Source organism: Emys orbicularis, chromosome 7, assembly GCF_028017835.1.
Source record: "Emys orbicularis isolate rEmyOrb1 chromosome 7, rEmyOrb1.hap1, whole genome shotgun sequence".
NCBI classification, from domain to species: domain Eukaryota; kingdom Metazoa; phylum Chordata; order Testudines; family Emydidae; genus Emys; species Emys orbicularis.
Genome location: NC_088689.1, coordinates 76,389,398 through 76,404,456, shown reverse-complemented (window position 1 = coordinate 76,404,456; position 15,059 = coordinate 76,389,398). Strand labels below are relative to the sequence as shown.

The 15,059-nt window shown below is 44.3% G+C and overlaps 1 protein-coding gene across 1 annotated transcript in view; it reads right to left on the bottom strand.

The window, feature by feature from the left end:
- Nucleotides 1-15,059, bottom strand: part of USP54 (ubiquitin specific peptidase 54) — a 125,323-nt gene that overhangs the window by 32,511 nt on the left and 77,753 nt on the right. The window contains exons 13-14 of the mRNA XM_065407975.1: nucleotides 10,863-11,094; nucleotides 5,067-5,206 (exon numbers count right to left, since the gene is read on the bottom strand). Of these exons, the coding sequence (XP_065264047.1) occupies nucleotides 5,067-5,206; nucleotides 10,863-11,094 (372 nt within the window). The remainder of the gene's footprint in view (nucleotides 1-5,066; nucleotides 5,207-10,862; nucleotides 11,095-15,059) is intronic.

Genomic DNA, 15,059 nt, shown 5'->3' with positions numbered 1-15,059 from the left:
TTGAGGGAGTCCCACAGATTGAAGTTATACCTCCCCAAAAAGGCCTGGTGGTTGGACACCCGGAAATGGAGACTGGCCACTGAATACATTTTCCTTCCAAAGGGGTCCAGTCTATTGGCATCCTTATTCTTAGGCGTGGCGCTCGCCTGACCTTGCCTGTCCCTTTCGTTGGCCGCAGATACAACCAGCAACCCAGGGGGCAGGTGTGTATAAAGGTATTCAAACCCCATAGCAGGGACATAATATTTCTTTTCTGCCCACTTGGAGGTGGGCAGAATGGATGAGGGGGTTTGTCTTAGCAGTCTTGAGAACCCCTTCATGGACCAGCAACTGCTTTGCCAGCTCCTCAGCCTCCAGTTTCAGGTTGGAAGCCACCCTCTTGAGCAGGGCCTGGCACTTCTTAAAGTCATCGGGAGGGTTAGCGTGGGAGGGGCCTGCCACCGCCTTGTCTGGTGACAAAGAGGACGAAGGCAACATTGGGGGAGAGGCTGTGGCACTTTCCCCCACTGGGCATGGCTCCCTCGGCATTGCCACCTGCTCTTTCAATCCCATGATGGAGTCTGTGCTGTGTTCCGAGCCCACTACCAATGGTGCAGGGAGTCGCTTGTCCAAAGCAGCTAGGGAGGAGAGGAGTAATGTGAATAAGGAACCCGCATCATAGGCACGCCCCATGGGTTCCAACAAGGCCATTGGGCAGGCCAGTGGCCCATCTGCGATGCAGCCACCACAGGTGCTGTGCTGGTCTCCAGAGCTGAAGGTGATCGGTGCTTCCTTGGCGAGGGGCTAAACTCCCACTCCAACTCAGACCAATCACCTTCCGGGGCCCAGGGTGGGGCTGTGGAGTCTTGCATGTGGCGGCTCATTTTTCGGTGTGGGGGACTGATGCCTGGAAGATGACGACCAATGCCTTTCCCAGGAACGGCACCAAGGACCGGTGCCGAGCGGTCCTGCACTGGCGGACACCAAAGTGTTGAGGGCTGTCTAGGGGATGGGGACCTGCGCCAGGGCGTTTGCTGGTGGGAGGTGTTACCGTGCCAGGAATACGGAGACTGGTGCCTTGAATCGGGTGATCCATGCCACGTTGGTGGAGACCGCAAACGTGGTGCCGGGAATCTGGGCCATTCTGTTCTATTAATTTATTACATTTTGAATGTATTTCCTTTTAAATTGCACAGGGTTTTTTTTTGCACTGGTTTTGTTACTCAATTAAATTCTGTTTTTGGAAAATAATTCATCTTTATTAATTCCTAACATATGCTGTAGAATGTCTAACAGTTCTGAAAGCACCCAACTGTTATTGTACAGTGTGACACAACTCATAAGATCAGTGACAAAGTGTGATAATCATAAATGTACAGCAAGAACCACAACATTAATAGGTGCATTGACAGTGTTATAGTCACACACATACACAAAGCACCACACAATTCCTAATAGGCCCTGAAAGAGCACAGCCAGGTAGAGCGCAGTCCATCACAATGTCTTACTATGGCTCACTGTTAAAGCGCTCCTTCAGACCCTTCTTGAGCCGGATAGCCCCGTGTTGAGCTCTTCTAATAGCCCTGGTGTCTGGCTGTTAAGACTCAGCAGACAGCCACTCCACCTCTCCCCTCCTCCTTGGTGGCAACATTTCCTCCTTTGCCTCACAGACATTATGCAGGATGCAGCAGGCAGCTATTCCTTTTGGGACATTTTTCTCATAGAGATCCAATCTTGTGAGTACACTATGGCATCAATCCTTAAATCTACCAAACGCACATTCAACTGCCATTCTGCACCTGCTGATCTGGTAGTTGAATCATTCTTTGCTGCTGCCAAGGTGGCTTGTGCATGGCTTCATGAGCCAAGAGAGCAAGGGGTAGGCTGGGTCTCCCGGGATCACTATTGGCATTTCAACCCCACTAATGATAATCCACTACTTGGGAAAGAAACTCCTTGCTTGCAGCTTTCTGAATAGTCCTATGTTCTTAAAGATGCGAGCATCATGCATCTTCCCTGACCAGCCACCACTGATGTCAGTGAAGCATCCCCAGTGATCCACCAACGCTTGCATAACCATAGAAAAGTAGCCCTTTCTGTTGATATGCTCTGTGGCAAAGAGGGCTAGTGCCAAAATAAGGACGTGCATGCCTTCGATCACTCCACCGTAGTTTGGGAAGCCAACTGCTTCAAATCCATCCTTTATGTCCTGCACGTTGCAGAGAAGCATAGTCTGTGTAGCAGAAGACAATTAGTGGCCCTTGCATTACAACAGCCTCCACAGTGGATTTTCCAGCTCCAAAATGATTCCTCTCTGATCTGGTGTTGCAAGTTTCCACAACGCGATCACCACTCACTTCTCCACTGTCAGTACAGCTCTCATTTTGGTGTCTCTGCGCTGCAGGGATGGGATGAGCTTGGCACTCAGATCCACGAATGTGGCCTTGCGCAGTCAGAAGTTCTGCAGCCACTGCTCATTACCCTAAGTTTGCATAATGATGTGGTCCCACCAGTCAGTCAGTGCTTTTTTCTTGCGCCCAGAAGTGGCACTTCAGTATCTGCAGCTGTTCTGTGAACACCTCCACCAACCTTGAAATGGTTTTCGCTATGTCCCGAATCAATGTGTCCACTACTAAGCTGGCACGTGCCTCACTGATACAGTTCTTGCAGCTCTGCAAATACCAGAAGGTTGTGCGTCCTGTGCTTGCAACACTGATGACAATAGTGTAAAGTTGTGCAGGTTCCATGCTTCTAGCAGAGATGGCGGACAGCAAGGAGAGCCACACAGGTTCATGGGATTTTTTTTTAAGTGTGAAAATTATGGGATACGGATGACAGTTTTTGTTCCTATTCAACTATATTTGTTAGGGGTGTAATTTTAAACCAAAAGAGTTTATTAGGGTATGTCTACATCAGAAACGCTGCAGCTGTGCCGCTGAAGCACTGTAGTATAGATACTTACTACAGTGACGGGAGGGACTCTTCTGTTGCTTTAGTAAATCCACTTCTCCAAGAAGTGATAGCTAGGTTGACAGAAGAATTCTTCCATCAGCCTGGCGATGTCTACACAAGGGTTTAGGTCAGCTAAACTACATAGAATCATAGACTATCAGGGTTGGAAGGGACCTCAGGAGGTCATCTAGTCCAACCCCCTGCTCAAAGCAGGACCAATCCCCAACTAAATCATCCCAGCCAGGGCTTTGTCAAGCCTGACCTTAAAAACCTCTAAGGAAGGAGATTACACTACCTCCCTAGGTAACCCATTCCAGTGGGAGTGAATTTTTCAGACCCCTGAGCGATGTAGTTAGGTCGACCTAACTTTGTAGCTTAGACCAGCCCTAAGTATACCATATGGGAATAAGCTATACTGATATAAGCCCCTTTTTACCAGTATAGCTCAGTACCACATTAGGGAACTGTACTCCATGTATACTGGTTTCTAAACTGATATAGTCAAATGGGTACAAAAACTTATATGTAGACCATTAGTAAGGGAGAATAAGACCAATGAGAGGGATATAACTAACATTAGAAAATAGCAAAATTATGAGATAATATGCAAGGAAATTTTGGAAAATCAATTTTGTTTGTTAAAATTATACTTTTGAAAGGTGGAACCGAGCAAATCTGGATCTAAATATGTTTTTGAACGTAATTAAGAACAGTTGGAAGTATGTTCTAACCCACTGCTCAGAGCTGTGAGTTTCTGTACCACCTTGGCACCAGTAGGTCCTGAATTTCTACTGATAAATGCTGATGTCAGCTGTGTTTATCATCATTCAAACCCTCAGAGCTCAGGACTGACATAAGTGTGATGCAGCTCAGGACTATTGTGATCAGCAAAAGGATCTACTTTTCTAGATGACAAATAGGAAGTTGATCAATTTTCCTCCATTTAGGCTACCTGAAATATACTTAAAAATGGAACCTTTTAAATCAAATAAATGAGCGAAACCAAGATCTAAATGTTATAATCCTCTAAGGATATGACATTTTACTTTGTTTGGCAAAAGGATTGTGTTCCTCCCCCACTTTTGATTCCCAAAAGGCAGCTGTTTCTGCAGTACATCTTGTTCACTTGCAAGCTGGGAGCAGCTTGATCACTTCAATGTAAATTTAGCAAGACTGTGCTGGACTGACCCCTTATCCCTCCCAAAGCTATTTAGTTTCTATTTGTCTCCTCTCCATCAGTGCCTGAGGTAGAAATGTTGCAATATTACTTCGCGCTCCCTTGAAGCACAGCCTTGTCCTTAGATCCATTGACCCAAGAAGCAATCAATGGTATAAGAAGGGAGTCATTTGATGAAGTAACCCTCTCCTAACCCGGTGCACAAACCATAACCCTTCTTACTGTGTTTTTAATTCTCAACTGAGGCTATGCAAAGTTAGCTAGATCCTTAGCTTTAGTATATAAAAGGAATGCCTACATAGATATTGTTTTCATCTGCTTATGCAGCTAGATCAAAAAGGTATATAAAGACTATGTGCCAGGAGTCTTCCAATGTAACCAATCAACAACCCCCTATAGACACAAAAGTCTTGTTTTCAGAAGATATCTTTTCCCCACCCTCGAACTCTAGGATCAATATCTGCTCAGGAATCTTGCATTCCAAAGGACAAACATCCCTAGGAAAGTTGAGCCTTTGTCCAATTACCTTAAATTATCTCTTACCCATTTATTTTTCCTATCTCCTTTTTATTTCTGACAAGTTTGGTTCTAGATGCTGTCGCAAGCTTGCTTCTTAACATGAGATACCAATCCTCTATTTGCACAGTTGGGCAGCTGAAATTATGGGAGGAGGAGGGAGGAGTATTACTTTCCTCTGGTGTATCAGTATGCAGTTGCCAGAGGAAGGATACCAAGCAAGATGAATGAAAGGCATGTTCCAACAGACTCCTGGTGGTACTGACTGGTAATGCTGTAAACCAGAACTGTAGCCAAAAGTTGTACCAGATTCCTGAGTCTTTTTCCCTTTCTTGCATCTGCCTCCACCGTGAAGGCAAAAATACCCAGGGAATAAGTACTTACCTCAATAGATTTTATACTCCACGATCATGGCTATTTGGGGTTTGAAAAGGTAGCTTACCATTCCCAACAGAGTGCTGGCTGCTTGTCCAACCACCAGTCGAAGAAGCAGATTCCACTTCTAAGATGCTGCTGCTGTGCGACTTTGGGATGTTACGCCAGGCAGGAACCAACCCACCTGCTCGCTTCATATGAGAATCCCTTGAAGAAGAGGAGAGAAAACCAATGTATTAACATCTGGCCAATCTTTTCAGGGAATGGAGGGCTATAGGGTACTGGGGAGAAGGACTAGACAGCCCTACATTCTTCCAATCTGGCAGTAACATTTCATCTTCACCTTACTTTCACAGTCTCAAAAGAGAAGGTATTTTAAAAGGATTCTATGGGAAAATCCCAGGGAGGGAAAAGAGTCCACCTCTTCTCAATAAATGATATTTTCTAAAGATTTTATTCTTTGACATAGGAATCTGGGCTCTGTTTCTTGGTCCCCAAGTGTAAGAATTATCTCCCTTATTCCCAAACATACCAAAACTATAACCTCCAGTCAAGCATTTTCTGCAATAGGGATCATAAAAACTGCATCAAAACTTCCAAACACCAGTTCCTCTTGATTTTGGCACTAAGGCCTGGTCTACACTGGCGGGGGTGGTGGTGGTGGAAATCGACCTAAGATACGCAACTTCAGCTACGAGAATAGGGTAGCTGAAGTCGACGTATCTTAGGTCGACTTACCTTGCGTCCTCACGGCGCGGGGTCGACTGCTGCCACTCTCCTGTCAACTCCGCTTCCGCCTCTCACCGCGGTGGAGTACAGGAGTCGACGGCAGAGCGACTGGGGATCGATTTATCGTGTCTACACTAGACGCAATGAATTCATCCCCGATAGATCGATCACTACCCGCCGATCCGGCGGGTAGTGTATACGTACCCTTAGTCCCCTTATTTTACAAAATAGTAAAAAGAGCTCTCAAAAGGAATGATGGCGAATGTGGCTCCCTGCAGAACACAGCTTTCAGAAAATAGCAACTGCAGCTGTCACAATCTGCCCTTTTTCTACAAGTATCACTGTATACATCCTCAATTCCTGGAAACTAGGGAGATACAGGGAATTTCTCTACTGAAGATGACACATCTACCAATGTGATATATGCCATCATGTGCCAGCAATGCCCCTCTGCCATGTACATTGCCCAAACCAGACAGTCTCTAGGCAAACAAATAAATTGACACAAATCAGACATCAAGAACTGTGACATTCAAAAAACCAGTTGGAGAACACTTCAACCTCCTTGGTCACTCAATTACAGACCTAAAAGTCGCAATTCTTCAACAAAAAAACTTCAAAAGCAGACTCCAATGAGAAACTGCGGAACTGGAATTAATTTGCAAACTGGACACCATTAAATTAGGCTTGAATAAGGACTGGGAGTGGATGGGTCATTACACAAAGTAAAAACTATTTCCCCATGCTAATTTTCCCCCTACTGTTACTAACACCTTCTTGTCAACTGTTGGAAATGGGCCATCCTGATTATCACTACAAAAGTTTTTTTTCTCCTGCTGATAATAGCCCACCTTAATTGATTAGTCTTGTTAGAGTTGGTAATAACAACACCCATTTTTTCATGTTCTCTCTCTGTGTGTGTGTGTGTATATATCTTCCTACTGTATTTTCCACTGCATGCATCTGATGAAGTGGGCTTTAGCCCATGAAAGCTTATACTCAAATTTGTTAGACTCTAAGGTGTCACAAGTATTCCTCGTTCTTTTTACTGGTTCCTTAGGAGACCCTAAGCAAGTAATACATGCCAAAACCATGCTCTGGAGAGTTAACTGTTCTGAACAGATTTTTAAGATCTACACAAACAACAACTCTTTTGTAAAACCCTGAGTGTGATCGCCTTTTCTTCAGTAGTCACAGGCACCAGAGATGAAGATTGAAAAGTATATTTATTTATTAGGGCTGTCAAGCGATGAAAAAAATTAATCACGATTAATATGATTAATCACCCTGTTAAACAATAATTGAATACCATTTATTTAAATATTTTTCTACATTTTCTACAATCTCAAACGTTAGAGCCTACAAGTCCAATCAGTCCTACTTCTTGTTCAGCCAATCACTTAGATAAACAGGTTTGTTTACATTTGCAGAAAATAATGCTGCCTGCTTCTTGTTTACAATGTCACTTGAATGTGAGAACAGGTGTTTGCATGCCACTGTTGTAGCTGGCATGCCAGATGCGCTAAAGATTATGTCCCTTGATGCATCAACCACCATCCCAGAGGACATGTGTCCATGCTGATGACAGGTTCTGCTCGATAACAATCCAAAGCAGTGCAGACCGACGCATGTTCATTTTCATAATCTGAATCAGATGCCACCTGCAGAAGGTAAATTTTCTTTTTTGGTGGTTGGGGTTCTGTAGTTTCTGCATCCGAGTGTTGCTCTTTTAAGACTTCTGAAAGCATTCTCCAAACTTTGTCCCTCTCAGATTTTGGAAGGCACTTCAGATTCTTAAATCTTGGGTCGAGTGCTGTAGCTATCTTTAGAAATTTCACATTGTTATCTTCTCTGCATTTTGTCAAATTTGCAGTGAAAATGTTCTTAAAATGAACATGTGCTGCGTCATCATCCGAGACTGTTATAACATGAAATATATGGCAGAATGAGGGTAAAACAGAGCAGGAGACATAAAATTAGAACATAACATAAGAACATAAGAAAGGCCGTACTGGATCAGACCAAAGGTCCATCTAGCCCAGTATCTGTCTACCGACAGTGGCCAATGCCAGGTGCCCCAGAGGGAGTGAACCTAACAGGCAATGATCAAGTGATCTCTCTCCTGCCATCCATCTCCATCCTCTGACGAACAGAGGCTAGGGACACCATTCTTACCCATCCTGGCTAATAGCCATTTATGGACTTAGCCACCATGAATTTATCCAGTCCCCTTTTAAACATTGTTATAGTCCTAGCCTTCACAACCTCCTCAGGTAAGGAGTTCCACAAGTTGACTGTGCGCTGCGTGAAGAAGAACTTCCTTTTATTTGTTTTAAACCTGCTGCCTATTAATTTCTTTTGGTGACCCCTAGTTCTTGTATTATGGGAATAAGTAAATAACTTTTCCTTATCCACTTTCTCAACATCACTCATGATTTTATATACCTCTATCATGTCCCCCCTTAGTCTTCTCTTTTCCAAACTGAAGAGTCCTAGCCTCTTTAATCTTTCCTCATATGGGACCCTCTCTAAACCCTTAATCATTTTAGTTGCTCTTTTCTGAACCTTTTCTAGTGCTAGAATATCTTTTTTGAGGTGAGGAGACCACATCTGTACACAGTATTCGAGATGTGGGCGAACCATGGATTTATATAAGGGCAATAATATATTCTCAGTCTTATTCTCTATCCCCTTTTTAATGATTCCTAACATCCTGTTTGCTTTTTTGACCGCCTCTGCACACTGCGTGGACATCTTTAGAGAACTATCCACGATGACGCCAAGATCTTTTTCCTGACTCGTTGTAGCTAAATTAGCCCCCATCATGTTGTATGTATAGTTGGGGTTATTTTTTCCAATGTGCATTACTTTACATTTATCCACATTAAATTTCATTTGCCATTTTGTTGCCCAATCACTTAGTTTTGTGAGATCTTTTTGAAGTTCTTCACAATCTGCTTTGGTCTTAACTATCTTGAGTAGTTTAGTATCATCTGCAAACTTTGCCACCTCACTGTTTACCCCTTTCTCCAGATCATTTATGAATAAATTGAATAGGATAGGTCCTAGGACTGACCCTTGGGGAACACCACTAGTTACCCCTCTCCATTCTGAGAATTTACCATTAATTCCTACCCTTTGTTCCCTGTCCTTTAACCAGTTCTCAATCCATGAAAGGACCTTCCCTTTTATCCCATGACAGCTTAATTTACGTAAGAGCCTTTGGTGAGGGACCTTGTCAAAGGCTTTCTGGAAATCTAAGTACACTATGTCCACCGGATCCCCCTTGTCCACATGTTTGTTGACCCCTTCAAAGAACTCTAATAGATTAGTAAGACACGATTTCCCTTTACAGAAACCATGTTGACTGTTGCTCAAGAGTTTATGTTTTTCTATGTGTCTGACAATTTTGTTCTTTACTATTGTTTCAACTAATTTGCCCGGTACCGACGTTAGACTTACCGGTCTGTAATTGCCGGGATCACCCCTAGAGCCCTTTTTAAATATTGGCGTTACATTAGCTAACTTCCAGTCATTGGGTACCGAAGCCGATTTAAAGGACAGGTTACAAACCTTAGTTAATAGTTCCGCAACTTCACATTTGAGTTCTTTCAGAACTCTTGGGTGAATGCCATCTGGTCCCGGTGACTTGTTAATGTTGAGTTTATCAATTAATTCCAAAACCTCCTCTAGTGATACTTCAATCTGTGACAGTTCCTCAGATTTGTCACCTACAAAAGCCAGCTCAGGTTTGGGAATCTCCCTAACATCCTCAGCCGTGAAGACTGAAGCAAAGAATCCATTTAGTTTCTCCGCAATGACTTTATCATCTTTAAGCGCTCCTTTTGTGTTTTCATCGTCAAGGGGCCCCACTGGTTGTTTAGCAGGCTTCCTGCTAAATTCTTCCCCAAGGAGTTCACTCACAAATTAGCGCATTATTTTTTTAATGAGCATCATCAGCATGGAAGCATGTCCTCTGGAACAATGGCCGAAGCATGAAGAGGCATATGAATCTTTAGCGCATCAGGCACATAAATATCTTGCGACGCCAGCTACAACATTGTCATGTGAACGCCTGTTCTCACTGTCAGGTGACATTGTAAATAAGAAGCGGGCAGTATTGCCTCCCGTAAATGTAAACAAACTTGTTTGTCTGAGCGATTAGCTGAATAAGTAGGACTGAGTGGACTTGTAGGCTCTAAAGTTTTACATTGTTTTGTTTTTGAGTGCAGTTATGTAACAAAAAAAAAATCTACATTTGTAAGTTGCACTTTCATGATAAAGAGATTGCATGACAATACTTGTATGAGGTGAATTGAAAAATATTATTTCTTTTGTTTATCATGTTTACAGTGCAAATATTTGCATACTATGATGTAACTGAAATCGATACATTTGAAAATGTAGAAAAACATCCAAAAATATTTAATATATTTCAATTGGTATTCTATTGTTTAACAGAGTAATTAATCGCGATTAATTTTTTTAATCACAATTAATTTTTTTTAGTTAATCGCGTGAGTTAACTGCGATTAATTGACAGCCCTATTATTTATGCATGCTCTTTATTCTAAACCACTCAGGAGGCCACAACGAAGTCCTCAAGCAGACATGGTCTCATGTCAGTCCATTAACAGTACAAATGCTCCAGATCAGAGCCTGACACAGGGATTCTCACTGTCAGACAGTAATTTAACTGAGACAAAGATAACAGAGCAGATTAACTCTTGACATGGAAAGCACAGTGACAGACATCTTCAAAATTTAAAACAAACTGTCTCCTTGATGCCAGCATCCTGCAACTTCAGTTTTTGACAGAGCCTAAGGACAGAGCTCTGTATTTACATCCATCTTCCCCCCTGTAGCTGGTTGAGACACCCTCCTGAAATCGTTCCTCTCAATCATGAACCGTACGAATTAATGACCATCCAAAAAGGGAAGACTGCCGTGGCACAATATACCCAGCTTCCTATTTCCCATAATCTACCTGCATCGCAGTCTACAAGAACTGCAGGCTGGGATTGAAGGTCAATACTTAAGTTTCTTATTATAAAACAGTTTAGTTCTCAGAGGTCCTAGTGTACAGGGCCATAAGAGAAGCAAAAGTCCAAGAGTGCACTTTATTAAAATCTACCTGTGTGTGCTTGAGCTCTCAGACAAGGGCATGTCCAGACTGACTGGGCTGTTGCTGTTGCGTTCACTGCTCTCATAGCCAGATTCCATCCTTTGGATCAGACGAGGATGCTGATCCATCAGGTGCTGGGTGCCCCGACCTCGACCCCAGTGCTTATACCTGATGTTTAGTTGGTTTGGCCTTGTTCCTTGAGTTGTTGGTTCCTTCAATTCATCCTCTGCAAATTCCTTGGCTGTCAAGAGAAAAGAATATGGGATGGCAGAAGAGTCAGGTTTAATTCCATCGAGTTACCTGCTAGTATTCTGAATTCTTAACCACGTTTAAACCAAATGTGCTGCTTCTGTGTTCAGGGATCAAATTGTCCAGACAATTTCAAGAAGCCTAGACAATATCTTTATAGCATCTCTAAAAACAAAATAATTTCCAGAGGAGCAAGGGAAATGAAGCTTTAGTCTCATGTGGATTCTCCCCAAACTAATTTCTTTTTAAATACCTGCCATTTAGTGGAACCTGCTTCATCCAAAGGAGAACAAAATCTATGAGCCAGGAGTTCAACTCATCCCTGTCAGGGTGAATATAGTAAAAGCCAGAAAGAGGGATATATTTCACTAGAGGAAGGGAAAGAGAAGGTTACTCACCTTGTGCAGTAATTGAGGTTCTTCAAGATGGTTATCCCTGTGGGTGCTCCACTTTAGGTGTCTTGACGCCCTGCGCTTGTAATTCAAGATTTGTGGTAGCAGTACCAGGCTGGGCTGCGCACGTGCCGTAGCCGTCTCACACCGCTCCAAGCGGTTACATAGCAGCATGCAGCCAACCATCCCTGTTCCCTCTCTACTCCAGAGAATCTACGTGAAACTCTGAAGTAGAGGGGAGGAGGGTGGGTAGTGGAGCACCCATAGGGATACTCATCTCGAAGAACCTCAGTTACTGCACCAGGTGCGCAACCTCCTCCTCTACTTCAAATTAGAGGATTGGGCCAAAAGAAATCTAATGAGGTTCAACAAGGACAAGTGCAGAGACCTGCACTTAGGACAGAAGAATACCATGCACCGCTACAGGGTGGGGACCAACTGGTTAAGCAGCAGTTCTGCAGAAAAGGACCTGGGGATTACAGTTGATGAGAAGCTGGATACGAGTTAGCAGTGTGCCCTTGTTGCCAAGAAGGCTAATGGCATATTGGGCTGCATTAGTAGGAGCATTGCCAGCAGATCAAGGGAAGTGATTATTCCCCTCTATTCGGCACTGGTGACGCCCCATCTGGAGTATTGCATCCAGTTTTGGGCCCCCCACTACAGAAAGGATGTGGACAAATTGGAGAGAGTCCAGAGGAGGGCAACGAAAATGATTAGGGGGCTGGGCCACATAACTTATGAGGAGAGGCTGTATCGTGTTGAGGGCTGAAAGCCAATCTCCCTCCTCTAGTGCCAGAATTATTGTGGTTAGAGTCACCATTTTGAAATGTGTTCTTATGAATTTGTTTATTTTGTGTAGATCCAGGATGGGTCTCCACCCGCCGGTCTTTTTCTGAGTTAGAAAATTGTGTGAATAAAAACCTCTCTCCCTCTGTTGCAATGGTACGGGTTCCACAGCACCTAATTGTACATGGTGGTTTATTTCCTGTTGCAGCAGGTGCTCATGAGTGGGGGTCCCTGAAGAGGGACAGGGAAGGGAGGTAGGTAGGAGGAATAGAAGTAAAGGGGATTGAGTAACCCTTTTAGATAATCTCTAAAACCCATTTGTTTGTTGTGATGATGTGCTAGACTAGGTAATATGGTGACAGACTGTCGCCGAATGGATGGGGGACCATTCCTGCTTCCGGAATTAGAGAGTGTGGACCTCTCATGCCCTCGACCACTCCTTCAAAATTGTTGTCTGGAGGTGGATTGTTGAGACGTCTAAGGCTGATTTTGGTTCTACCAACATCTGTTCTGTCTTTGTTTATGCCGTTGGTTGTGCTGTCTATGGGGCTGAGAGTATGGCGTTGACCTGAATCTCTGAGTGTAAAACCTACTCTGTTTCTTTTTGTTTGCAGGTACTTAGATGCCCAGGGTTTTTAAGGCTGCTTTTGAGTCTTTTAGGGTGCGTAATGACACATCGGTTTTGTCGCAAATAGTTTCTGACCCTCAAAGGGTAAGTCCTCGACCGTTGCCTGGACCTCCCTTGGGAACCCGGAGAGGTGGAGCCAGGATGCACGGTGCATGACCACAGATATCACGATGGATCATGCTGCCATGCATGCAGAGTCAAGGGAGGCCTGTAGGGTCATCCTGGCAATGAGACACCCTTTGGAATTGTTCGCCTTGTACTATTCTTTTTTGTCATCGGGTAAATTTTCAATACATTCTGACATTTTGGAGAACAGATTGTATGTATATTTAGCCAGTAGGGCGCATAATTGGCTATGCGGAACTAAAGTATAGCTGAGGAATAGGCTTTCCATCCAAAAAGGTCCAGCCTTTTCCAATCCTTATCGTATGGGATCATTTGGGACTGGTGTTTCCCCCTTTCGTTGACCGCCTCCACCACTAAGGAGTTTGATACAGGGTGTGTAAATAGAAACTCATCCCCTTTTGCTGGCACATAATATTTTTTGTCAAACCTCTTACATGAGGGTGGTGCTGTAGCAGGTGTCTGCCAGAATATTTTTGCAGGCTACATGATTGCATCATTAATTGGCAGGGCTATCTACGCTGCTGGGGATGCCTGGAATACGTCCATGAGTTTATGTTGAGCTTCTGGTAGCTGTTCTAATGAAATGTCTAAGGATTCAGCTACCCTTTTGAAGAGGTCCTGAAAGGATTTGAAACCATCCCCCATAGTGGAAGGTGGTGGCCTTATGGTTTCGTCCGTTGATGATGATGAGAAGTGAGTAGGTGGCAAAGTGTCATGTTCAGCTATGTCCTCATATGTTCCTCAGTCTCTTCCTCTTGTGTTTCTGAGGGAACTGGGACAGTTGGTGAAGGGGATCGTGCTGTTCTGGACCTGGGCGGGCTAAGGGGTCTGTGGTGTTGGGCCCTATACATTGCCCATGGATCCCAGTATGACCAGTTCGGTGGGAATGGTATGGGGGACGGTGCCCATGGGTGACTATACCATCCTCGCATATCTGCAGGTGGTTGGTGATGAGATAGTCCAGGCTTGGGTGAGGAGTGGCAAGGAGTGTATATTACTGCATCATCCTCTTTTTCCTCATCACTGGAGATAGACGGGGCTGATATGCAGGGAAGAGTCAACTGGCTTGGTTCTGATCTGGCTGAGGTACCCTTGGTAACGAGTAAAGGAGATTCAGGCGTTGAGGCCACAGTCAGGTCCACATGCCTCATGAACTGCTGCAGAACCGTGTCGCTCGGTGCCAGAGACCGCATTATGAACGAGCCAGGAGTATGAATTGAAGCTGCTGGTGCCGAGAATTTAGAGCTGTATGGCATAGATATTGCAGGTGGCACCACTGTACTGCTCAGTGCAGACGTTTTCTTCGGGTCCATGGGTACCAAGCTGGACGGTTTCACTTCACTGTGTAAATCTACATTTGAGCTTGCCCACATAGGGTCTTTAGCTCTTTGGGAACTCTCGGTGCTGGACGTCCCAGTGCCACATGGTCTGGAACACTTGGTGCCTTCGGTACCTGGGCAGATTTTTCCATTGGAAATCGCTTTCTTTTAGGCGATTCTCGGTGTGGGGATGTCTGCGACCGCTTTTTGGTAGCTTTTCTTGGAACAGGCTCCTTGGCAGCTGTTGTTGGAGTAGAACCTCTGTCAGCGGCTGCCACTGGCGACTGTTGGCCAGGCGGTTTCCGGGATTCGGGGTTTGAGGCTGGCCTGAGGGATTTCTCCATCATGAGGAGCTTCAGTTGAAGATCCCTGGCTTTTCTTGCCCTAGCTGTCAGCTTTCTGCAGTGTGGGCACTTTTGAGTAATGTGTGTCTCGCTGAGGCAGTGGACAAACCGTGTGTGGCCATCAGAGACCGGTATGGACTGTCTGCAAGTCAGATAGTATTTAAAGCCAGGTGAGCTGGGCATACCTGACAGAATTGGTCTCTCAGAAGAAAAAACAGGGATAAACCCTGTTTGAGGCTATAGCTGTGTACCTGTCGGAGAGACAGGGGAAGGTAAAAAGGAAAAAAGAATGTTTTTAAATGAAGAAATAAAAAGTTATAGTAGGGCAAGGGAATAGGGTAACTAACTGCAACTAAGCTAAC